This window comes from Furipterus horrens, unplaced genomic scaffold (genome assembly GCF_987537825.1).
Source record: "Furipterus horrens unplaced genomic scaffold, mFurHor1.1.pri manual_scaffold_2, whole genome shotgun sequence".
Classification (NCBI taxonomy): domain Eukaryota; kingdom Metazoa; phylum Chordata; class Mammalia; order Chiroptera; family Furipteridae; genus Furipterus; species Furipterus horrens.
The window spans coordinates 205,741,402-205,767,887 of NW_028327172.1; the positions used below are offsets into that span (position 1 = coordinate 205,741,402).

The following is a 26,486-nucleotide window of genomic DNA, read 5'->3' on the forward strand; positions in this document are numbered from 1 at the left end:
TTAGGTGAGTAACTCTGCCTCATAGGAACAGACGTGAGAGTCAGATGGCTGGGATTTTACCATTTACAATGTAGCGACGAGAACAGCAAATACTCACATGGTTTTAAGAGGGAACTACAAGTATGAGACGTTTCAATGCACAGTCAGTCAACGGAGGTGAGAGTTGACGTCACAAAAAGAAAATCTGCTTAAGTTACCACACAGCAATTCGACTGTAGTTACTTGGCAGTCGCAAAAAAACACATTCATAAATGAAGAAACATTAGCCATTCTTTGGCTCATTCATTCATTTACTCCTTCATTCATCTGTGAACTTGACAAACACCGATGAAGGGCCTGTTGCACGCCAGGCGCTGGCTCAGGGGCTGGGGATATAGGACTAAACAAGACAAAAGCTTCCCCGCCATGGACCACACCTCAGACACATCTCGGGTACATTAAACTGAATGTGGAATGTCCACATGGTCATCTATACAGAGATGGGTATTCACGTGCAAAGGGATGAGAACAGTTAAGTAATTAGAACGGTAGAAATCAGACTCTGTGGAGACAACGGGCTTGCAGCCTCCTGAATTTCTGCATAATTGCCTCAATTCTCCATTTTGCCTTGCTAGTAGAAATAAAAGTGGCTAAGAATGTTCACAGCAGTTAGTGTGGAGGGATTTAGAAATCTAGAGATAAAAGGAGCTGGTATGAACTTATAATGTAGTGTTACTAGAGATGAAACGGTTTTGTAGTTTATAATGTTTATAATAATATGTTAGGATTACACAGGATGTTTTCCCAGTGATTTATTCCACGCATTACTTCTTTACCTTTCTAATGTTACCAGATCGTCGGGGGCAATTATCGGGCTCCTGATAGTGTAGGTAGGGAAACAGAGATGCCTGGTGAGTGACTTGTTCAAATCATAACTCATGACCAGGTTTATCAGGAAGTCTGATTACTGGTTTAGAAGGGGAACCAACTACACTTGCAAAGTTTTCCCAGCTCTCTGGCTCAGGTTTTCACATGAACCAAGGGTATGAGCTTACACACATTCATTTAACCTCAGGTTTCAGCTGCTTTATCTGAAACATGAGGCAATGGGTTAGATGAAGGTTCAGCTAACTTTCAATAGACACCTATTGTGTGCAAATCATGTGTTAGATGTGTTAGGTTTCAGGGGGTCGAGGGAGGTAGAGAAGGCCAGCAGCCAAATGTTGAACAAGCTGGTTTACTGAGTATGTGACCTGTGGGCTGGGGGCTGGGGTCAGAGGCCAGCAGCTATGGTCAGGGCAAAGTATACGGATAGGCTACACTGCCTCCTCATACGGTCAGCAGGTTGCCGACTAGCCCAGTTGCAACCTCCTGATATCCACCTGGGTCTAGGGCAGCTATGGCGGTGGGGAGGAAGGAGAGCTGCCTCCTGGCAGGCTTTTGTTTGGAATGGCGGGCTTTGGGATGGCTTTTGTTTAGAATGGCAGGCTTCAAAATGGCGGGCTTCTACCTCATAAGATGCTTTTGATGTTATCATATTAAATTCAATTACATTTTAAATTAAATTTAAATTAAAACTTACAACAAATGAAGAGACCTAGGCATCAAGAAGTTAAGTAACCTGCCTAAGGTAACCCAGTTAAAGATAGAGTTAATATACTAATCCAGATAGTATGACTTCAACAATCAATGCTTTGTCCTCTCTGCATCCGCACTTTTCTCTGTTATAGCATTCTATAAAATTATAGAAAACTATACATGCATTTTGGTTTGTTGACATATAAACTAAAACAATCCTATTACCCCAAATATATGTAATCTCAGTAAATTATTAGTAAGACATCTAAATTAAATTTTTAAAGTTTTATTAAGTTTATATGGCCAAATTGTTTATGAGTTAATAATGTCTGAGGCTTCTAAGTGATATAAGAGGGTGTTAAAAGTATATTATAGAAACCCATCGAGATACTCAATGTTTTATTAATATACTGATTCAGAGGTTGATTCAAAGTGCTAATGACTTTGTTGAGAAACGTATAATTTCAAGTATATTTTCCATTCTGTTCAGCTCAACAAATGGATTTTGATGTTACTGACACTAAGGAAGAAAAGCTACTGTTTTTTTTGTTTTTTGTTTTTTTAAATTTAGATAGAAATTTCATGATTGGCATATGCCTATCATTAAAAGTCATTAGTTAGTTGGTTGACAGATTTTAATCATTATATGTAGGTACAAAGAACTAAAACATAATAACATAGATAGCTAATATAACAAGATAGCTTTATATATTAATTATATTTGGGAAATAGATATACAGGAAATACTACTATTTGGGGAAGCTATCTACATCTCTGGTATGGATAATATATCTAAATTTCCCAAAAGTCTGTTGTTTCATCTGTCATGTAACATTTTTTTCTGTATTACTTTAAAAAATAGTTAATTATGCTATCAAAGTAATAGAGAAAAAGGAAGAATAGATGACATTAAGCAGAGAAGCAAATAGCTTGTGAGACATGGTAGACAAAGAAAAAGAAAGAATAAATGTGTGGTGAACAGGTAAAAATGATGGAACAAAGGTAAAAATTACTTCTAGGTGGAAAAGGATGGAAGGACTGTGTATGCACAAATGTTTATAATTTACTAAGTATGCACCAGGCACATGAGGCATTCAATAATTATCGGGCTGAATATCAGCTAGCCATGGGTGAGGTGTCCTCCATCCAAGAAGCACAAATAACAGCCAAAGTTGCTTACCAGGCATTATAATGTCCAGGCACAACTGCCTCAGGCTCTCTCTAACAGAGCAAGAGAGATGCTGGCCCCAGAGATCCTAAATCTGTTGGGTTGACTTGCTCTAACTTCACCTCTGGTCTTTATAACCACCCCAGCAGTGGGGAAGTTTGCTGTGTCTGAGTTAGAAGAGAGACAGACAGATGGATTAACTCAGATAGTTCACAGGAACAAGGTATGACCCAATATTCAGGTGGTGTGATCTCTTATCTGTTTGCATCCTATGCTTTGCGGGTTAATTCACCCCATCACTTTCCCTGATACTCTGTGTTTTAAGTGGATATAAAATAGTGTGTGATTAGAGCACCTTAATTTGGACTGTGAGCCTTCCTGTTCTGCGACCTCTGTGCTAAAATGCCTGGTCATGTACTTGGAAACAACAGTTACATCAAGGTAATTCCCCCATGTGGCACTGCTGGCCAATTTTTGCCTCATTTCTCTTCTTTATTTTACAACGGATGATAATTGCATCGCAGTGGGTAAAGAATATGCCATTTCAGAAAGATATTTGGTCATCTAAAAAAAGCATTTAACTGTCACAGGGCTACGTTTCAGTAATTGTCTGGCTGTAGCACACAAACAAGAGAAGAATTCATGGTTCAGCAGGATAAAATCAGAGCACTTGAAAGCTGGTTCCAATTCCAGCTCTCTCTGAAAGGTGAGATTTAGCGACACGTCAAAGGCCACTATTTCTACTAACTAGTCAGCCAGAACAGGAGCTGAGCTGTCTGGAGAGGCTCGGAGGTTATTTGAGATACTATTGCTGTTCCTGTCTGGGTCCTGGATAATGATCAAGCACACATTCTAGCACATGCTATGTAATAACTAAATATATAAACTACAGCTGTCACAATTAATAGATTAATATTAAATGATGCAAAAATAAACCGAGAATGTCAGTTTATTAACGGGGTTTATGCAAGCGTCACTGAGACACTTCAAGGGCTAAAAATTGCTGTTCTTTGTCCTGTCAACTTCATCATGAAGATACACATTTCCATTTGCTTCTAGAAGATTAAACTTTAGTCAATCTTCTCAAGTTAGTTGATTTTAGCTGGGAGTTTATGCCCAGTTACTCAAAATATTTAATTTTAAAAAGCTTTCACTCATCAGCCAATATATATGAAGAACTGTGTTAGATGTTAGGAATGTAAAAATGAATAAGATTTAAATCATGTGAATCAACAAACACTTTGGATTTCTTTTCATGTGCCAGGCACTGTTCTAGGCACTACAAACCTTCAGTAACGGTGCCTTAGAAGAGAGAATATTCACTGTCAATAAAAATAAGTCCAGAGGCTCGGTTGGTAGCTCAGCTATGACCTCAGCAATCCAAGTGGCTTTTGTCTTCCTATTTCTTCTTTATACTTTGGGCTTTTACTTTGGTCTTTTTGCTTTGTGGTCACAAGACACCTGTTTTGGCTTCAGGGATCACGTCCTTACAATACCATCTCAAAGCAAGAAGAATGAGGATGTGAAAGAGACCTCTTACACCTCTCTTTTTATCACACCAACAATTTCTACCCGAAGGCTTCCCAGCAGACTTCCGCTCAGATCCGCACTGATGACAGAACTTTCTGGGATGTCGAAGCCATTCTATAATTTGTCCTGTCCAAAACAGTACCTGCCAGCCACATATAGTTAGCGAGCCCTTGAATTGTGTCTCATGTGTCTAAGGAACTCAATTTTTAGCTGGATCAAATTTAAAGTGAAATTTAAGTACTCACATGTATCCAGTGTCTACCATATTGGACAGTACAGCCTTTGATTCTTTTTGGCTGGAAGTGGTTAGAGCCACCAATAGCCAGGAGGGTGGATGGGAAATAATGACCTTCTTCAGTCTCTAAGGGAGAAGTTTGGGAATGGCCCCTCGGCAGCATCCAGCAGCGTCTGCCATAGAAAGTAAAGAGAGAGTGTCATAGAGCTGGTATTGCGGTGCAGAGTCCAACAACATACACATGTAAACAGGTATATTTTAAAAGGTAGCTACCTTCAGGTCCCAACAAGCCATGTTATCTAAACTCAGCCTAGATAATTGGTCTAGATTCTGGAGTAACGTAATAAGGAATGACTGCAGGTGGGAGGGAGTAATTTAAGAGGTGGGTTGGGAAAAGCCTCTAGGAGCTCACAGTCTAATAGAGAAGTAAGAAGACTGGCATGTAAAAAATGTTAATAAATAGGGTGGCATATATGTATATGCACACACACGTTTATTATGTGTGTACTTACACACATAGTGAATGCAATGTCTATATTAGTAGGAAAATCAAAGCATCTTTGAGTGTTTCCCTGGCATCTCCTACAAGCCTCACATGACATAGCAAGACAGGATCTGCAGCATAGAAGCTTTGGAATGTCATCCATCTGCCATCCCTACGGCAAGAGTTGATGCAATGCAGCTTTACTGCACTGTGTGTACATGAACATGGTTAACAAGCAATTTCCAAACAGTTCCTATACAATGTTTGAAAGTGGGATGATCACAAACACAGCAAAAACTTTGAAAGGACCTGGTAAGTCCTACCACTTCAAATGGTGTAATGTTCTTGACGCTGGAGGGAAGGATCAGCAGTAGACAGACCTGTCTTGCAAGAGGCTGTCAGGGCTGGGTAGCTTAATTAAAGTGAAGATTTTGGTGGGACCGACCATAAGTGACAGTAAGTTTCAGACAGTATCATCCTCTGAGATCTTTGTGTGTGTGGAAAGGACTACTTGCCATGTCTTATGAAGCATGCTGTACAGAATGATAACTGTGGGTTGTGTGCAATCAAAGGATTATAGTTTTGAAACATATACTCTCTAAAGCCCTTTCCAGCTTTAATATGATTATTTTGTGATCTATGATTTTAATTTCAAAGATGGACTGAGTAATTTCTATATGAGTAGCCAATATTATCCATATAATAAATCATTTCCTCCATATTTTTGGTTGGACTCCTGGCAACACCTAAGATATCTCTTTTTATTCCTGATAATTCTATACTTTATATAACTTTCTCATCTATACTGAAGTAGAATGAAGCTTCTTACCAAATTGATGCAGTATTTGTGGTAAACAAAGTTCAAAAGAGACATGCATGTTTATTTCAACTCTAGGCTGAAACAGACTATGTAAAAATATTTACAGTTTCTAAGTTCCCCTGAGAATTTTTGCCTATGACAATAGTAATAGGCTATTAAAATCTGCTATATTGCTAGAGTAAGAAGTTTTTATCTTTATAAGGAAAACATAATAATGATAAGGATTTTGTTAGGGAATAATAATTCTTTAAATAAACGCAACAGGAATGTGATCGATTTCAGACACTTACACAGAAACATGTTTGTCTTCCAAGCTTACTAATAGATTTAAAGCCATTTAAGGGTTGTGACAACCTCCCACTTTTTCTGTCCCTCAGTATTGAGACTTGCCGTGTTCAACATGGTAGCCACTAGGTACTTCGGGTTATTTAAATTCAAATTTAAATTAATGAAAATAAAGTAAAATGAGAAATAATATTCTTACCTCGCTCTAGCTTTCTTCATATCAAGTGTTAGACCGCTACCCGTAGTTGCCACATTGAACAGCACAGACCTAGGACAATTTTATCACAGGACGTACTATCAGTGAGGACACAGTTATGTTTACACAACTGGACCTAAAAACTGTCGGTCCAATGAAGTGCTATTTAAATTTAATGTAATAGTGTACATTAAGTGAAGGCCATTTACATGCTTTTGAGAAAGTTCTAGTTACATAAATGGATTCCTGGGCATTGGTCCCTAAGATAAACTCTGTAGGGGCCTCAGGCAGTATTGGTCTTGAACCCTTAGACCCAGGCAAGAAAAACCCTGCATTTCAGAAGGCAGCATCTTAGCTCTCCTTTCCACGGGGTGAAAAATCTCCGGGGCCAATGGGTGTGTTGCTCAAGAGCCAGAGTCTCCTGCCTACTTCTAGACCTTGTCCAAGGTACCCAGGCCCCTGGAAATCACTGATGGAAAATTCCCAGGGCTACTTCCAAGCCCTGAGCAGGCCTCTTCCCAGTACTGCCCTCCCAAGTAGAGGTCCGAACACCTGCTGTGTGCACTCACTCCTAAGTCCAAGGGGCAGCCAAGGGGTGTGGACAGAGTTTGGTTGAGTGGGCTGGATGTCCACACATGCAGAAAGCCCCTCATGTTCAGGAACGTAACTGGTACAGGAAGCAAAGGGGTTGGCAATGTGGGACTCTCCTTCCACCATGTGTCAAGGTGGAACTTACTCCAAGGTGTCTGAGAACTCTGTACACAGGCCTGGCCTGACAGGTTGTTATTAAGGTATGTTTCTCAAGGCAGGAGAATAGAATATATTTTACTTGTTAGCTAAATACACTCCTTGGAAATATTTAAGTATAGGGTATGTGAGTCCTGACCTTGCAAATCTTACGGCAGGGGCAGGCAGCCTTCCATAGAGCAGTATGGAATCGATTCAGCTGGGGTTTCTCGGCTAGTGGCTCACTATTGCTCTAACTAGTTATACCTGATATCATTGGGTGTCACAGGGAAATTTCTTTCGAAAGGCAGCTGGTCTAGGGAGGCCCCAGTGCATCCTTTGCAGGGACCAAAGCCAGAGCTGCTGAAGGCCAGAAAGGTGTGAGTCCCCTTTCCTGGTGAGAAACCTGCTCCTAGCTGCGGGGTATTTGAGACAAATGAGATTACTCACGCACGGGGCGGCAGGAGAAGGCTTGAAATCCCTTCCTGCGGAGTGAGATGGGAGGGCGATTACTTTCAAGACAGTTGGTTTGGGACACTTGTCCCTCGCCTCTCTGTTCTCCCAGGAAATTCAGCCCTGCCCTGCTGGCCCGGTGTGCGTGGCCCCTCCGGCGGAATGGGCGGCCCCCAGGGGCGCACAGGGCGGCTTTGTCTGCAGGGCGGCGACAAAGGAGGGAGACTGTGTGCGGGTGGCCACCCCGGCTGGAGTTTGGACTAGAACTTTCTCCCGTCCATGCCACCAGTTACCGTACTCCTGAGGGGTCCCCCACAACTCCAGCCCCGAGGCCCAGGCCCGGGGGTCGGGCCCCGGGGCGGGAGGGCGGGGCAGGTCCGGGAGCGCGCACCTCCTTCCCGGAGCCGCGGGCGGCGGGAGGCGCGGGGAGGGGAGGAGACGAGGCGGAGGCGGTGGCAGAGGAGGAGGTGGGCGGGGAGGGGCCGCCGCGGGCTGCGGCCGAGGTTGGAGGAGGCGGCGACGTTGGAGGAAGCGGCGCGCCCGCCGGGCTGTAGAGCGGCGCTGGGACCCACGCTGCCGTGACCCCGCAGCTCCCTGGAGGCCAGGCGAGGCGGCAGCGGACAAAGGAGCATGCCGGCGCCGAGGAGGGCCCGTCCTCCGGTCGCCATGAGGCTCCGGGCGCCGCCGGGCCCGCGCCGCGTCCCCGCCATCCCGAGCGCCCGGCGGGCCCGCTAGGCCAGCTCGCCGCCGCTCGGCCCGCAGGCCCCAGCCCGCAGCATGGAGCAGCACGGGCGCCGGCGGGGCCGCCCCGCGCCGCCGCCGCTGATGCTGCCGCTGGCGCTGCTGGCGCTGCTGGGAGGTGGCCGCGCTGCCGTGGCACTGCCCCCGGGCTGCAAGCACGACGGGCGGCCCCGAGCGGCCAGCAGGGCGGCGGGTGGCGCCGAGGGCAAGGTGGTGTGCAGCAGCCTGGAGCTCGCGCAGGTCCTGCCCCCGGACACGCTGCCCAACCGCACGGTCACCCTGTGAGTAGCCCTCGCTCCCGGGACCCGCCCTCTGGTGCTTTCTGGGCGCGCCGTCGCTCTCCGCGCAACTTTGGAGAGGGGTCCTGCGCGGGGAGCCACGCGCCTTTGTGTGAATGAAGCTTCAGGCAAGGGTGCTGCTAGGTGGAGGGCTTGACTTGGGCGCCTTTGGGGGAAGGCAAGTGAATCAGCCTCCCAGCTGCCTTCTGGCTCCGCTAGTTTGCAAAGTAAAAGTTTTCGGGTTCCCCGGCGCGCCCCGCGCCGTCCGGGCGCAGCGCTTCTGTCGCGGCGCGGTGCCACGTGAGGAGGCGAGTAAACATGCACAGTTGGCGGAGTTACAGCTCATTCATCCTGCGCCTGGGCTTCCAGAAAACTGCGCTCCATCCCGAGCACATGCCCTTAACTCTGTGCACGGTAATTTACACTCAGGTGCTACTTTACAGCATAACAAAAATATAACAAAACAATACCGGACCCCACGCCCCTTTGTGTGATTCTTTCAACCCCCAGACTATTAATTTGATTTTTGCTATCTTCGTTTTATTACAGTTAAAGAGCACCTTTTAAAATTGAGTTGTTATGAAGGGCTAGAAATATTTGAGACGAAGTCTTGCACTTTCCAGCCCCGTTTTCATGTGCGAGAGCTCAGATTTATAAGCTGAGAACTTTGGAATTGAACACTGTGGGTTTGTTAGCTTTCCAAGTCGAGGGATTGGTTTTCGGATTGAGTTGCCACCTGGAAGGAAAAAGTTTTTGGTCTCATAACTCAGGGTGTGCTGATATTCACGGTCCAGCTTTGCAAGTGTGGTTCTGTCCATTCCAGCTGAACGGTTGGCCCCAATGATTCTGGATTTTATTTTCTGAATCCTGAATTAGTTTGGAAAATCTTTAAAGTGTTCCTAATGAATCTTTTATTGAAATGAAATATGAGACCCTCGGCTCCTCATTCCCCTATGTTGTTTTGGTTGGTTTTCTAAAAAATAATAATAATAAATAAATAAGATAAAACCAAGGCTGCCACTATACTATAAAAACACGAAGGCCAGGGGCGCAGTAGGACCCATGAAAAACTTAAAATACTGTTTTTAATTTAACCCAAATTAAGCAGGATAGTGGATACGATAAGCATAAATCTCTTTACTAACAGCTTTGCTCTTCCGTTTGAGTTAGGAAAGGTTGCACACTGAATAAGCGTGTGTGTGTGTGTGTGTGTGTGTGTGTGTGTGTTTATGGAGGCATGAAAAATGCTTAAAATAGTTTTTGTTTTGTTTGCTTTACCAGCCAACACTTGACCATTTGGTAGTGGCAGCAGCTGTATATATTTCTTAGCCAGATTCTTTGAAGTGGAAATTCAGGGTATGGCACCTTAATTTCAGCCTTGAGCCAACAGGAGAAAACCCCTGTGTTGGAGGTACCCCTTATTACTCTGCAGAAATTAGTCATCGTCGTTTGGATTCTGGATCAGTGATACTTAAGCTGGTTCAAGTTTAGGTCGAGTTTTTCCGAAATGTCAGCAGTACCAGCTGGATTGATCAACCCCTTGTAAATTGTTGATTTTGCTTTGCAGAAAGAAAAAAAAAGATAATGTTGTAGAAAATCACTTTCAGCGTATTATCAGTTAAACTATTTTACTGAATTTCTCATGTGCTCATTAAAAATAAGTGCCTTTAAAATGTCATTTTAATCCAATTTTTTTGCACCGTTTAGTTCTTTAGATGAAGTAGAAATTAATAAACTATTTACTCAATGTCAGGAACTTGTAATTTATTAAAGGATCAAATAAAGCTGATGTCCTGGATGAAGATGGTTCAAGGTGTATTGGAGCCGGGTGAGGGTCTTCTGGGCCAGTTCCTTAATTTTCACTAGGAAATGAATCCGAGGGTCCCTGTGGGTAACTGACTTGCCCAAGTTCTCGTGGTGGTGAATGAACGAGCAGTGGGAGGTCCAGGTCCCAGATTCTTATCCTCCAACTCTGATACTCCTCATCTTTCCCCTCATTGCCTTCATTTTTCTTCTTAGTTCAACACAGTTTTTGTTGAGTGGTTTGGACTAGGTGTTAGTTTCACAGAGCTGTGGCAAATTACCTCACACTGGAAACGTCAATCCCTTCTCTCACAGTTCGGGAGGCCTGAAGTCCAAAATTGAGGTGTTAAAAGGGCTACAGTCCTTCCAAAAGCCCTAGGGAACCCTTGCTTCTGTCAGCTTCTGACCTTCCTTGGATTGTGGCAAATCAGCTGTGATCTCTGCCTCTGTCTGCACAGGGCCTTCTTTCCTCTCTCTGTCTGAAATACTCTCCTTTCTCTTATAAGGACCACTGATCATTGAATCCACCGAGTCCAGGATGATCCCATCTCATGATTCGGAGCTTAATTACATCTGCAATGACTCTTTGCAAATACGGTCACTTTCAAAAATACCAGAAGTTAGGACTTGGACATACTTTTTGGTGTACCCTATTCAAGTCAGTACAGAGTAGAAATATAAACATGGTCTTTCTTCACGAGAAACTTGGAGAAGTACTTGGGGAGAAAGATTTCGTGAATAAGTCTCAGAACATGGTCAATGCTCTAATGTTGGGGTGTGCACGTAGCAGAAGAAACCCAGACCTCCTTCGGGCAGTGTTGGTGAGGTGAGGATCTGAGGATCCTGATCCAATTCCAGAAGGATGAGAAGGATAATTGTGAAGGAAATGGTGAGGGGAGGAAATGAGGGGGTGGAGGGTGGAGACCCCAGCATGCCCCCCTGCTTGGAGGAGGGCAGTGTGGCTTGCAAAGCTATGCAGTTAGTGCTGCTGGAATGTGAATGGCAAGTGACCATTGCCCAGTGTGGTTAGAAGGAAGGCCGTAGGGACCAACTGGAGAACAGGGAGGTCTCTGGTTTGAGTTTTAATCTCTTCGGCATGGCCAACTGTTTTCAGTTGACCATTGATGGGGCTGAGAGGATGACAAGGATAGGATAGGATAGGATTTATTATCACTTTTTTTTAATAATGAAAAATAAGACTGTTTCTACATAGTAGGTGAACTGGACTTAAACATAGCCTGAAGCTCTGGTTTTTCAACCGTCTTCAGGAACAACACTCATTTCCAAAGCCACGTTCAAAGAGAGGTCTGGCAGAAATTCTTGGCATGACCACACTTGTTCTCTGTATCTCATGTAGCCTTTTGGATGAAAGGATTAGATTGCATTTATTATTTTTGCACATACACTGAATAAAAGCTTAACCACATCAAATGTTTTTGTTAGGAATATAGCAAATAATTAAGATTTCCATGTTTTATGTGAAATGCTGCTGAGTATTTTAAGTTATAAAATTGATGAGGACCCCAGCGCTAGAAAGTGTTACAGATTTAGGCCTTGCCTTTCCAAATATGAGTGTTTTCCTCATGGCGATTCTAGACAAAGTTGTTTTTAAAAAACATTATTTATGATTTGTCAGGTAATTCAGGGACAAAGTCCAGATTTTGTCTCTGACCGTTTAACAGACTGAAATACTGCCCGAGTTTTGGTTTTTACTTTATAAAATGTTGTGTTTGTTTGCTATCGACACTGGCAGTGGGGCATCACCAGTGTGTCCGGCTCTGTGCTGGGTGGGTACACAGACAGGGGCGCGTGTTTGTTCAGAAACAGCGTAGTCGGGGAGAATGGACTTGCACCAAAGAAGAAGGCATTTAGGGAACAATTACGGAATGTCTGTCATGAAGTAATAAATCCTGTCCTGCTGACTATTTAAAAGCTTTAGGAAGCCAGAAAAAGGAGAGACCAGTGGGGGGGCTCTGAAGGCCTGGAAGGTTTTCTGTTTTCCTCAAGGCAGGGCTGGAGCGTGGCCTGGGAGTCAGTGGGGAGAGGCCATTCCGGGGTTACAGTGCGGGCTGGTGACTGGCTGGCCCTGCCGAGGTGGGCAGATAGTTTCTGGAACCAGTGGTCATATGCGGCATTTAGAACCCGGGTCTGGTTGAGGTCCCTTAGGGGTGAGTGTGTGGCGGGGAGGAGGAGGTGGCCCTGCAGAAGCACCCTGGGACAGGGCGGGGCCCTGAGAAGGAGCCACTGGTGGGGTGGAAAGCCACGTGGGTGTATCTGCTCCCTGAAGGCGAGAGAAGTCCAGGTTTGAAGACAGGAAAGGCGCCCCAGTGGAGAAATGCTGAGAGATCAAGAACAGTGAGACCAAGGAGGTGACCATCGGGGTTGACAGCCTGGAGCCCGGGTGCCCGCCACGCACAGTAGCCGGGACCGGAGGCCACAGAAGGCAGGTCGGGGCGGCGTGAAGTCAGACGGGGTGAGGATGGCGGTCGCAGCACTGAGATGAGGACGGGGTCTGGTGTGACGGAAGGTTTCTTCGGGAGGGATGCCAGTGTCGGAGCGTGTCTGAATCCGGTTGGCAGCGCTTCAGGAGCGGGAGATGTGAATGATGGGAGGCGAGACGGGCTGGGGGCTGGCGCACGCTGGGCGGAGGGTCGGGCTCCTGGGGGCAGCAGGGACATTTCATCCCCAAGATAGGAGGGAAGGTGGTGAGCAGGAGGGCAGAGGCAGGCAGGTGGGCGGGCCAGGGGAGTAGAGTCCCTGCCCCATTGCTCTTCCTTTCCCAGAGACGAAGAGTCTTGGTGAGGCAGGAAGGGGGCTGGGAGATGGTGAAGAGCGGTGAAGTGGTCCTTTGGGTAGGTGCGGGTTGCAGAAATGTCAACAGGGTGGTGGTATGTCCACTTCTGTCTTGTGATCAGCTTCAAAGGGAGGCGGTCACCCGGTATTTCTCATCAGCTACATTCAGCCTAGAGATGCCAACAGTTGGGGTGCACCAGGCTGCGGCTTTGCCAGGTGAGTGCAGCAGAGGCGAAGAGGAGCAATTCCTTCCCGTGGTCAAGGGTAAGGTTTCTATCTTTGAGTTCAAAGTCTTAAAGTCTTCCATACCTCTGTAGCCTTATTTCCCTCATTTCCAACACTCAGCACAAAATATTATTTCTTTCCTGCACATCGATTGAGGTCCTGTTATGTTGTAGGCACAGCGCTGAGTGCTAGGGGCTCGGGGGTCGGAAGATGTGTGTCTTTCATTCGGGGTCAGGCTTAGTAACCACACGTTCTCTGCCTAACCAGAGTGTGCCTCATTGTCCCTGAGCAGGGTTTGTACACGGCGTCCTGTGCACCTGGACTCCATTGGCCACTGTTGCCTGGAGTCCCTGCTCGGGAAAATTCTGGGTCCTTCACAGTCCAGCTCAACTGCTGTGAGCTCACCTGTCACCTTTCTGGAATTTAGATCCTTCCCTTCTCTGGACCCAGGCAGGGCTTATTTATTGTCTGTGCTCTTGTGTTACTTACCTGATGTCAATGTTACTTTCGTAACACCCATCCTCTTGGAGGGCAGGACCGTGAGGCCTGTCTTAGCAGGTGCCTGCAGTATGTTTGGGAACGAAATTGATCTTTATTGACATGAGTAATGCTAACAAAGATACGGCTGTGTGGTGGGAGATCAGGACAGATGGAGGGATGGAAGAGAGATGTAATTCAAATTTCTACCCCATTATGGCACATCAGAACATTTATTTAGTTAGTTCAGGTCAGCATTTCATGGCTGTGGGGTCCCCAGTTCTAAAATGGGTATATTAACTCTTCACAGTTACATGTGACCCACATGATCTTGTATGTGTGGTGAGCACACCCATGAGACAGTATGTTGGCCATTTGCTCAGAAATTTTGCAGCATTTTGGGCATACTTAGGCATTTGGTCTACAAGTGCAAGTGTTCAGTTTTTCCGATATGATGAGAAAGTTTTGCATGACCCCACCTCGGAATCCTGTTCCTTCTTGCCTGCTTCCAGTCCTCCAGCATCGGAAACGTAGGAGAGAAGTTGGTGGGTTTGGCAGTGGCCCAGAAACCAAAATACCAGTAACAAACAAACACAGGAATGTTTGGAAATCATTGCCCCGGTCTAGTTACAGCTTCTGTTTCCAGAAGTCTATAAAGATGGTTTAAAAAACAAAAACAAAACAAAACAAAGACAAAACACAGAAGTAAAGACACTTCAGAATAACTCAGAAAATGACGCAGGTGAAGTTTCCTCGAAGAGTATTCAGGGACTTCCCCCCTGACCCCCCATTCAGCTGCTTCTCTGAAGGCACTTGTTTTCTGTGTTTATTTATACCTGTGAAAAAAATCTTAAAGGCCAGAGAACATCAGTAGTTTATTATCATTGTGTCAACATTTTTCTCAAACAGATAAAAATTAGGATACGAGATTCTTTAAATTTTAGTGCCTTATTAACTTGGTTTTTGCAAAGATTAGGAGGCTTCAGATGCAGACATGCTCCGAGAGTTTTAGTTGCCTGACTCAGTTTATTACCATTTTGGTGCTTTATGTATGGTTTAGCTTGTGTTTATGTTCCAGTGCAGACAATTTTAGTCTGAAGAGGAAGTTTAAAAAAAAGTAAGCAATCTGTCTCCCAGGCTTGCTGCTTCTTCCATAATGAAACTTTGTAGAAAGTTTGCGTGTCTGGTAAGGGACTCTTCTGCCTGCTGGAGCGGGGTGGGACAGAGATGGAGCAGGGGCCTCCCAAGAGGCATGTGTCCCTCTCAGCCACTTTTCAGCTCCATGCTGAAGCCATGGCACGTATGGAGCTTCTCATCCAGGGAAGCATTTCTGGTGCTCAGAGCCTTCCTGTTCAAGGGACAAATGGGAAGTTTAAGGAATCCGTGTAAAAAGAATCCAGAACAACCCCCACACCACCACACCCCGCCAACAGCCTGGTCTTCTCTTCCTCTTTGCATAAGCCGCGAGCCCAGGTTTGCGACTGGGCCTTCCTCACACAGCATGGGCTGCCCAAAGACCAGAATTTACTTTGAACATTTTACTCTTCTTTAGTGGCTCGCTTGATAACTCATCTCCCAGGTTTTTAAACTGCTTGCTTTTGCATTCGTTCTGCAAATAGATATCCACTGCATACCCTTCCTGTGGTAGATTCAGGTGAGCTTCTGTGGCTTGTCATCTCTGGGCCTGACGTTTTGTGGGGGAGAGTGCTGATTAGACCAGTTGTATCCTATTCTCGTGTGCTAGTATCCTTCTCTGGGACGCTGCCTCTGGCCCTCTAGCTATGCAATAGCTGTGGGATGTCTCTCAGGTTAGACTTGACCATCCGGCTCATTTTGATGAGATTGAACTTGTATCTTTCTCCATTGCCTCTTCTGCTAGGACTGGAAGAGATAGGTGAGTAACCGGTGGGTTTTTAGAAATGATTAAAGGCCCTGGATTTCTAAAGGGAAATTCGCAAGACTGGTTTAGGGACAGCCTTGCTAAAGGGACTGATAGACCTTTTTATTCAGTGACCATCATGGCTGTCCCCGCCCGTCCATCGGTGAGCACAAACTGGCTGGGTGAAAAAAGAGAAGGGGTTAAGTAGCAAGCAAACAAAAAAACACATAGACACACACAACAGTATAGTGATTAACCTGTAACCTGTAACCTGGTTGGTGAGCTTTCTGTCGAGGTTTTCAGTCCAGCGTTAAGACTGGACTGCAGACCACACACTCTAATTTAATTGTTTAAGGATGGGCCTGGGTGTTGGTATTTTTTCAGAGCTCTGCAGGTGATTCTGATGTCACTTAGGTTGAGATACTCTTGTTCAGTAGCCCCGCAGCCCAAAGGGTTAACCATCTTAACCAGGGGTCCTCAGCTACAACAAAAGGAGCTAAAAGAAACAGCAGAGGAACCAATCGAGGGCACCTGCTGCACCTGGGAGGGAGGGACTGCTCCAAGTGGAACGAAGAAGGATCCAAGTCAGGACGTATTTTTAGGGCAGAGCTGAGAGCGTTAGCATTGGGTCTTATTCATAGGAGACAAGAAAAATAACTCTTTGTAAAGTGGGGAGTGATAGGCTGAAGCTGGGTTTAATCTCAGCTCGCGGGGTTAAGGACAGTAAGGTTTTAAAAAACGTCTTGTGCTGCTGCATGAATTAACGGAAAGGGTCTGACGGCAGCCCGCATTTGAGGGCCTGATCCTGGGAGAGCCAGCGGCAAAACATGTGTGGTCCAGCCTTGGGGTAGCTTACATCTTTTAGATTTAAGTAGAGACTCATTACTGGATAAAACTGCATTATTAATATAAAAGCATAAAACAGTGTAGAGAGACGATGAGAAGCCCGATTTTCCAAGGATGTATTTTCTCTGGGAAAATTTTAGTTCAATCTTTCTGAGTCTCACAAGTAAAAAGAGCTTATTTTAATTTGTATTCTGTCTACGAGAAAGAGATTCATATATTTTGATGTGTCTACAAAAGGGCCATTTGTATTTGGCAACCTCTGTAAACTTTTTTTTTAACAACGTTTTTCCCACCACTTGGCACTCTTGAGATGTTGAGAAACAACTCATCATCCAATAGCAAATGTCTTTCGTTGTTGCCACTTTGGTAGGGACTAAGAAGGCGGGACTGTGAGCATCCTTGTCATAGTCTTGATGTTAAGATTGACAGGCATGTTGGGCACACCACACAAGAGATTTCCTCTATCAGGGCACACCACTTTGTTGCTAGGCTGTGAGCCTGCATCAGCTGGTGTATTAGGTATTTGCTCGTTGTTTTTTGCTCATTATCAATCCAGATGACTTACATTCTTGGTTCTTAGTTTAAATAAAACTAAAAACAGACATCTTTTGCCTTCTTCCCATATTCTGCCTTCTTAAATTTAAATAATATAATATTTGTAAACAGTTGTGTGTATTTGAAATCTTTAGTCTCTGAGGAATCGCTGTGGTGGGAGGGGGGGTGGCAGGTCTGTGGAATTTAATTATATGGTCCACACACAGAAGGCTGAATTGTCCATGACCTGCACACTCGGAGTTTTAGCATTGTTATTACATCGTTTGAGCACATGGGTAGCTCTACTTTGTAAGTGCTGCTCCCCCCTATTCAACAATTATTCTTGCAGACGAAGGTGGTTTCCTACAGTGGCTGGGGAGGAGAGGATCCTCGGGATAATCGAAGCTCCCCAATTCCTCCTTACCCCTCATCCCACCAGCACAGGGCATAATGCAGCATATGCATTGTAAATTAAATTTACTCCCTATATGAAGACATTTCTGAAGTGGAAAACGAGGTTCCAAAAATGTGACTTGGCCTCATCCAGAAAATCAGTTCTGTTGAGGTCAGAGCCTTTATTTGGCAGCCTCCTGCAACTGTAGCACCTGGAATAGTGATAGGCATTTAACTGGCACTTCTGTGATGGCCTCATAGTGTGGCAGATGGAAAGCAGGTTGTCAATTGTGTTGTGTGACCCTTGGGTCTAAACCCACCTTAGATTCAATAGAAATTCACTTAGAGTGAGGTGTTAACAGTAATGCAGATCTTTTTTTTTTTTAATGCGATTGCTAAACTTTTCTTTCTATAAGCCTGTTTGAATCTAAGTCTAATTAAATTGATTCATTTCCCATCACGATAAGACTTAAAAGCATTCTTTGTTTTTATTGTGCAATTCTTCCCAACTCTTTTCTCATAAAAGAGGCAAGGAGAAATTGACTCTAGGGTCGTCTGGAGCACTGAGTTTGAGACTGATGTGCTAACTGTTAATCTTCTTTTTAACCTGCCTTTTGTTTGTTTGTCTGTTTGCTCTAAACAAAATCACGCACTGAAAACGCCCTTTATGGCCGAGACTCCAGTGCTGGGCTGACTCTTCATTCCTTGTGACCCTTCCTACCTTGTGTCTGCTTGCATTACGACAGCCGTCACACTGTTGGAAGTTATTTATTTACAGTCCTCACTCTCTCACCAGACTGTGAACTCCGTATGGTGCTCATTTATCTGTGTCCTCAGTGTATAGCCCATAAGCACTCAGGAAGGCTTTGTTTAAAGAAGTCCTATATTATTCCCTGCCTCCTCTCCCCCCAAAAAACTAAGGAAAGAATCTTGCATTATTCTTAACACAGGATGACTCTGTTGGTCTGTCTGTCTGTCTTGGATAAGCCTGAGTCTCTTCCTCTCTTCAAAGCAGAATGAATACTCAACCTACAAGGTCAAGGCTTAAATTCTCACTGTTCATTTGATAGTGGAAAGTGTCCGTCTCTTACCCAGATACATTTATTTTTCCCGTTTCCTGATCCACTTTTCTTCTTCTACTTTTGGAGAAATTATCTTGTATCTTTCCTACATTTTAAACGTCCCCCCTAGTTTGTGATGTTTGTACGTGGCATACATAGCTGTGCCATTTTCTCTGTTAACCGACCCCCCCCGCCAAAACAAAGTCCTTCCTTGTAGCACCTCATCAGAGTGGTTCCTCTCTGTACTTTATAATAAAACTTCTTGAAAAGGAGCTTGAATCCATGTTCATTTACTTCCCACTTAGTTTTGGCCCCTGGCAGGCCCAGTGTCGGCCTAGATTCAAACATCTGGCATTCACTACTGCTTGTGTGCTCCCCTGGCCCTTCAGCTCAGTGGTTGCTGTATCTGTTATCACCTGCACTTCATTATTGAATTTTGGCCACTTACATAGTTTGGGCTCAGACGCTCTTACAAGGATGTGACTGGCTTGACTGCGTGGCTTCCCCACCAGGATAGACCCAGGACATGCAGCACTGCATGTGAGGGAAGGCTCGTGGGAGTGGGTGTCATCCCCTGAGAAAGAGAAGATCGCCGGCTTAGCTGATTCCCTTGTTAAAGAACCCTGGAGAACTACTCTGACTTCATTTTTCAGGGTTCTTTGCTGGAAGTATTTGTGTTCTCTCAGGGATAAAGTTGGAAGACTTGTCCATCAGCTTACCTAGAAATTCGCAACCACAGATCGGGGCCGTCCATGACTGTGAAAACGTGGTCAGACTTTCTTTTTTTTCTTTTAATGAGTGTTTGCAGTTTTATTTTAAATTTTATTTCTTTCTCTTTTTTATTTTTTAATTACAGGTGACATTCAATATTATTTGATGTCGGTATCAGGTGTACAGCATAGTAATGTATTTATATAATTGACAGCGTGATCCCCCCAGTAAGTCTGGTACGCAGCTGGCACCGTACGCAGGGATTACAGTATCACTGAGTGTATTCCCGGTGCTGTCCTTACATCCCCATGACCGTTTTGTAACCACCAGTCTGTGCTTTTCAATCGCTTCACCTTTTTCACCCCGTCTCTCCCTGCTGGCAACCATCGGTCTGTCCTCTGTGTCTCTGGGTCTGTTTCTGTTTTGTTTGTTCAGTTATTTTGTCCTTCAGATTCCACTTTGTAACCACTAGTGTTCTCAGGACTTTGTGTTAGTGTGGCCATCTTCTCCCATATTAGTGATTCTAAGACCTTTTAAATTTCAGGTGTCCTGTGTCTCTGTGTGGCACTGGCCGCAGCAAAGACAGGAGGGGGATAATGGAGATCTTCTACACTGTCTCAGTCTGCCCCGAGTGAGAGTAAATGGTGGCAGCTTTTAGATAGAAAAGAAAATACAGGGAGCCCTGAGCCTTCAGTCCGTGGCTGACAGGCTCCCTTTGTGCAGGAAAAGTATTTCTGGGAGGTGAACATAACACTCTTCGCTCAGGGTCTCTCTTTTTTTATAATTTCTTTGATGTGCAGCTAGTCTATGGAAGTGCGTACACCTTATGGTTGTCCTGTATTCCAACTGAGTTTACGTTCCAGTGATGCATTTATTTTTCTGTTGGGATGCTGTAGGATCGTAAAAACAATATAAAGATTCTAGTCTTCTCGTTGTTTTCTCTTAAGAGAGTATTTCAGAAAGGACTTCGTAGCTTTCTGATGAAAGTAACTTGGTAGACCTGCTGTTTCTAGTTTGATGTAACCTTAATGGGACCGTGGTTGAGTTACATAGTTAAAAAGTGTATCTTTCTGCCCTAGCCTGAGTGACTCAGTTGGTTGGAGTGTCCTCCCATAAATGAAGTGTTGCAGGTTTGATTCCCGTTCAGGGCACATACCTAGGTTGCGGGTTTGATCCCCGCTCTGAGTGCGTAGGGGAGGCAACCAGTTGATGCTTCTCTTGCGTCAGTGTTTCTCTCCCTTCCTTTCTCTCTCCCTTCCTCTCTCTCTCAAAAAAGCAATGAAAAAAAAAAAAGTCTTTGGGTGAGGATATTTATCGATACATATATATAAAAGTGTACCTTTCTTATGTTGGGATGACCATCTAAAATGAATCTCATAAGTATCTTGAACTACCATGAGGAGAGAAACCTAAGGTGTCTATAGAACTTTCTGGTCTTCAGAACTTTATATATAAGCACTCTTAATTAATTTAAATGTTCTAATAACACCTGGCCTTCAGATATTTATCCAGGTACTGTGCGAAATACAACATCACGGTTGTTAAAACAACTTCATGGGGTTGGTACTGTCCCCAGTGTACAGGTGTGCCATCTGAGTGTGAACAGGTAAATTGACCCTTCCAGGTTGCATGCTTTGAAGGCTCTGGCCCAGGATCGTCACCTCTTGACCTGTAATTCTCACTGTCGTTACATCCGTAAAGTCACAGACAGCCTAAATGCTCATTGTGGCAGTAGAGGTGGGGGTGCGTCTTTGTAGAAGGAAAGATAAAAGGGACTTGTTTGTTTACGCTGAATCATTTCTTTCAAGGTGGCTGACTGATGGGAAAAGAGAGTCACTGAGAATTTTCACCTAGTACGTTTGATGTCCTACTAACTAACTGTTGAGGGAAAGAATTTTAACATCTCATTTTGCTACCTACCATCAGGCGGTTATATGGGAATCACCAGGGACGGTCATACTTAGGTCTGCAGTGCAGGGCTATTTATTATTAAATAATCCTTTCTTTTCTTATTGGACTCCTTGAGGTGGGAAATCTTATCCTAGAGTAGTAATAAATGACCCTATCTCAAACCAGGATGCCAAGTGAAGATGAAAGGAATAATAACAGCATCGGGAGGGCAGTTGCATTTTTGTTAGATCTTCATCCAAAGTGAAAAGAAGCTGTACCCACTCTCTGTTTTTAGGGAGGGTTCCCTTCTACGCATCACATGAGTGCTGGGTAGGCAGGGGACTGGCATTACTACCCCTGATTTCATAAGGGGATTAGAATAGATGATCCAGACTAGATGGATGGATACAGGACCTCCAGTTGGCTTTGCTACAGAGTAGAATTGTGACCCTTGGCAAATCATAAGTGATCTAGCCCTCACTTCCCTGAGTAGTAAAATGAGGTTCTGAACGAGATAATCCTAAGCTCTCTTTGCTTAAATTCTATGGTTTTATATGTCCCACAAAACCAAAAGAAACCTGATAAGATGACTGAGGCATTGTTTAAAAAATCCACAGACTTTACAGGTACATTTAGTAAAGTTCAAATTGTGTTATTAGAACTCATTCATTGCATTACAGTAGCAAGTAAATACAGGGGCTGCTTTCTTGGGCAGGCAGCAGTGGAGGGGCGTCCGGTCTGTGTGGTCCTGAGCTGCTTCTGGCCTGCACAGGTCCTGAGCCTTGCATGCCTTTCCCTTCCTCACCACTCTTATCCTAACGGCCCCCACGCGCCTGCTGAGGCCTGCTTGACGTTCCTAGGGTACCTCCTCGTGCTCCCTTCCTGTTAACTGGATTTTAGTCTCCCTGAGTTCCTGTCTTTAAGATCCAAACACTTGAAGAGCTATGTTAGCTTTTGAACTCTGGCTGTCTCTTTGCATATCCCTCTTTCTTCCTCTGCAACAGATTTTTAGGACATCTCTACAGAGAAATACAGATTTTTAAACCCCAGCTCACTGAGTTGACCAGCCTGCTTGTCAGAATTTCTGAGTACCAAAAGAATGCATAGCGTGTCCACAAGGTTTGGAAACAGATTTTTTTTTTTTTAGCACAATAAAGACACCCTTCATGACTTTACACACACACACCAGTTTTTTCCTTTTATTTTCAGACTTTGTGGCCATCCTGCAGCTTCTATAGCACAGGGTGATTTTTCTTGCCTGTGTGCCCCCCACGCCTGTACTGCTTTGCCTGTATCATCCCGTATTTAGTGCTAATCCTTAAACACCAGGGTTCCGGCTGATTCTGCCTCAGGGCAGTTCACTGTTGACTTTTTACCCCTAACTTTCTCCCTCTAAGTTGAACAGGCCAGTTCCTGGTCCCAGTGTGTTTGGGGTCAGAGTTGGCTCTGATATTACTCCTGTAGTACAACCAGACTGGCAAATAGATTTCCCGAAGGTCTGCACCAGTGAATTGGGAGTTAGCCATCAGGAAAGTTGTATAAGCTTATCAGTCAGGGAAGCGTGGGGACCGGATAAGGAATGATCTGGCACGGGACAAGGGGGTGGTGGCACATGTGTCATTGTTTGCCAGTGGCCCTGGAAGCCCCAAACTCTGTTAATGACTTTCTATATATACCAGGGTTGTGTGCTGTTTGAGAGTTTCAACAATAGATTTTATTTCTTTATTTACTTACTTTCAGAGAGAGGGGAATTGAGGGAGAAAGAGAGGAAGAGAAATATCCATGTGTCTGAGAGAAACATCGATCAGTTGCCTCTCCCACACCCGCAACTGGAGACCTGGCCTGCGGCCTGGGCATGGGCCCTGAGCAGCAATTGAACTGGCAATTTCTAGGTCCAGTGCTCAGTTCACTGAGTCACCCCAGCCAGGGCTCAACAGTTACTTTCAAACAGTGGTTCAACCACCTAAACGTACAGTCTTAAGACATTTCTTAACACTAGAATTATTTAGATTCCATACTTAGTAATAAGTTCTTTCTTTGTAAAAATAATTGATTTCACTCCCCAGTAATGAGTTTCCAAACTGTGCTCCCCGAGTACCTTCTAGTACAGGGTGTCTCCCTGCATTTGACCTGCAGCCTGAGGGTCTCTGGGAGATTGTGTTGGAGAAAAATGCTGGTTCCCATATATTAGGAGCTCCTACAGAGTCGTAGAAAAACTCAGGCCTATTAGAAAGATGGGCCAGTAATAACAGGTAATGTTTGCTGAGTGTGTCAGATCCTATCCTAAGTGTTTTAAGTCTTGTGTTAGTTAATTCTCATATTTCCCGGCTGAGGTCATTATTAGTCAGATCCTGAGGGAGTAGGGTGTAGAAGCTCATTAATCCCCTGAGGTCACCCAGGCAGTTAGTGTTGGAAGCAGGATTTGGCCCCAGGCAGTCAGACTCCAGAGTACATGGACGTTCCCAGACTGTCCCAGGAAGGGAACGCAAATTCACAGTGGGAAACGCAAATACATTAAAATTATGAGGCCCCATTTTTCCTAGCTCCTATTGGAGTAAGACTGACAAGAATATGTCAGAGGTGATGCACATACGTCTGTCTCCCCTCCCCTCCCATTAACTGAGGAACAGCCCCCAACTGCTGGTGACCAGGATCTCTGCAGCCAGCTCCAGGGAGCGGAGGACCCACCCCCTCTGCGCCTGGACGCCTGGCCTGCAGGACTGTGAGCCTGTAGTAAATAGTGTTGAGGTAAAGCACTCCGTTTATGGCAACTTCTTAGCAGCAACAGAAGACTCGAAGGCTGGGTTATTATCTCTGTTGAAAAAGATTTTTCCCTTCCTGTCTGCCTTTTGCATTTCAACTCTTTTTTTTTTTTTTAAACAAAGTTCAGAAACATTTTCCCAAATCTCTACGCTTGTCAACAACGTTGGAACTGTTCACTTTGGATCAGTTCCACAACTCTGTGGTAGCACTTGGCACTTAGAAGCATGTGTGGTATTCATCCTTGCGATCTGTGTTTGTATTCTTCATGTCACTCCCAGCACGCAGTAGGTGCTCAGATATATTCTCAGTTAATGAGTACTTGGTCCATTATGAATTCAGCATACAAATCAAAGATCCTAGAAGAACCTCAGTGTGGTCTCAGTAGAAAACTCTGCACTTAAAATGCCAAATAAATTTGCTTTTATTGTATTTGTAAATATTAAGCATCTAGTGTTATTTATGATATACGCACACATTGAAAAATGGACTCCCTGTGCTCAGGGAGCTGATTTTGTTCATAAAATTAGATGATGGGTTATTTAATAAACAGTTTTTCATTTTTAGGCAGTTTTGAAAGATATCTAGTATGGCATAAAAACCCTTCAGTTTTTCTTAAGCACCCAAATGTAATTTAATTATATGTAAACTTATAGTTTAAAGCTAAGGCAGAAGAATAGATTTTTTTCTTTTTACTTATGAAACTGCCAAATAAGGAACCTGAAATAATTATAAGAATAACAGACCTTTAAAAATGTCAGGTCATTAATAAAAATGCCTGGAAACTTGAAAGGTTGTTTAATGAACCATTTGAGTAGTTGACGGTGGCCATAGGCCCAGGTTGACACCTGTTGTCATAGTGTGTATATTAATGGCCCTTCCTTTTATTCTTAGGTGTCTCTTTGATGATAAATTATATTGTGACCCTCCAGTAGTATGTTAGCTGTTGATATGTTTGACTTGCTGTTTCATTTTAAATAATTGTGCACCTTGAGGGAGATAGAAGTTGGAAATCCTATTGCATACATCTTCAAGAAGGCAGTTGACATATATTGAACTCTAGTTTCCTAATTCACCAAATCTATAGAACATACAGGGTAGTGAAAAAGGTTTACAGCTGTGAGTATGTGAAATACTGAGATTATTCTTGTATTATTATTTAATTATTGTATTTTCCATATGAACAACTGTAAACCTACTTTTGCCCCACCATGTCTATTAAAACCAAATAATAAAAACACCCATGTTATCGAGTGTTTGGAAACTTAGAGATCTTTTTCTTTATCATGGAGTTCAGGAATTTTACTAGAATATGCCTGGATGTACATTTTCCTCCCATTAGTTTGCCTTGCACGTGGTTACTTTTTACAAGCCTGCCTTCAAACTGGAGACATGGCTTTCTTTATTACGGCTTCTGTATATATCTTTATTAGACACTCGTTTTTTATTGTAGTAAAAGTATATGTCGCATTTATCATTGTGACCATCCGTAAGTGTCCAATTCCGTGGCATTGGAGACATTTGCAATGTTTTGTAACCATCATCACTATCTGTACCCAGAGACTTTTCACCATCCCCAACATAAGCCCTGTACCCATTCAGTAATAATTCCCCATTCCCTCACCCCCCACAGCTCTTGGTAATCTCCGTTCTACTTTCTGCAAAGACATTTCCTTGTATTCCTTTAATTATAGCCATTGTTGCCCCCTTGGGATTCCTGTTATTTGCATATACTCCAGGTTTCTTCACAATTTGCTTCTCAGTAGTCACTGTCTTTATTTTACCTTTTGAATTGTAAGAGTCAAGTTATGTTTTTCCAAAAAGTTTTAGTTTTTTATGCCATTATCGAATTGCCTTAGGATTATTAATTATCTCTCTCTATTTTTGTGAGGTGTTATCTATGTTCCCATGTGACAGTTCCATGTCATCACAGGCAGACTTTGGATTGCTCCCTCACTTCCCTGGCTGCAGGGTCCTTGGAAGTGGTCATGGCTCCCTTTGTCTCCCTGTGGTCCCCTTCACAGTGCAAAGCTCTCCATTCTCTTGGAGCAGAGTGAACTTGTGAGTGATGGATGGGCTCCGTGGTGCTCTCTGTTTCTGCTGGCAGGTGACACGGGCACTGGCAAAGCCCCCCCTGGGAACTTAAGTGATGTCAGATCCCCATGCCATATAATTTTTGAGTTAATTGATGGCGGGCAAGCTTTGGTATATATATATTTTAAGCTTCTGAAATGATTTTGGTTTGCAGCCAGAGTTGAGAACCAGTGTTCTCTACCAGCAGTGGGCAACTCGTTTCTGTAGTAAATAGTTTAGGTGTGCAGCTACCTAACTGAGCCATAGAACAGTTTATGAATGAGTGAACATGGCTGTGTACCAATAAAACTTTATTTATTACAACAGTTTGCCGCCAGAGTTTGCTGAGCCATGCTCTAAACAAACCAGCACAGTTCTCCCGTTCATGGGTTGCAACACGAAGGGCGGAGAGGGGCTCACGTGATGGCTTGTGATGGGAGGGACAGCACTGGATTCTCAGCCAGACGCCCTGACCCACAGCCACCGCTTCCTGAGGACTTGCGCAGTTGGCTTTTCGCAAAGTGGGCTTGGCAGGCTGTGGCATTATTATCACATTAAAGAGTTTATT

The 26,486-nt window shown here is 44.2% G+C and overlaps 1 protein-coding gene across 1 annotated transcript in view; it reads left to right on the plus strand.

Annotated features, from left to right (window-relative positions):
* Window positions 1-8,231: 8,231 nt before the first annotated feature.
* Window positions 8,232-26,486, plus strand: part of ADGRA3 (adhesion G protein-coupled receptor A3) — a 99,475-nt gene continuing 81,220 nt past the window's right edge. The window contains exon 1 of the mRNA XM_090267020.1: window positions 8,232-8,476. Within this exon, the coding sequence (XP_090123146.1) occupies window positions 8,232-8,476 (245 nt within the window). The remainder of the gene's footprint in view (window positions 8,477-26,486) is intronic.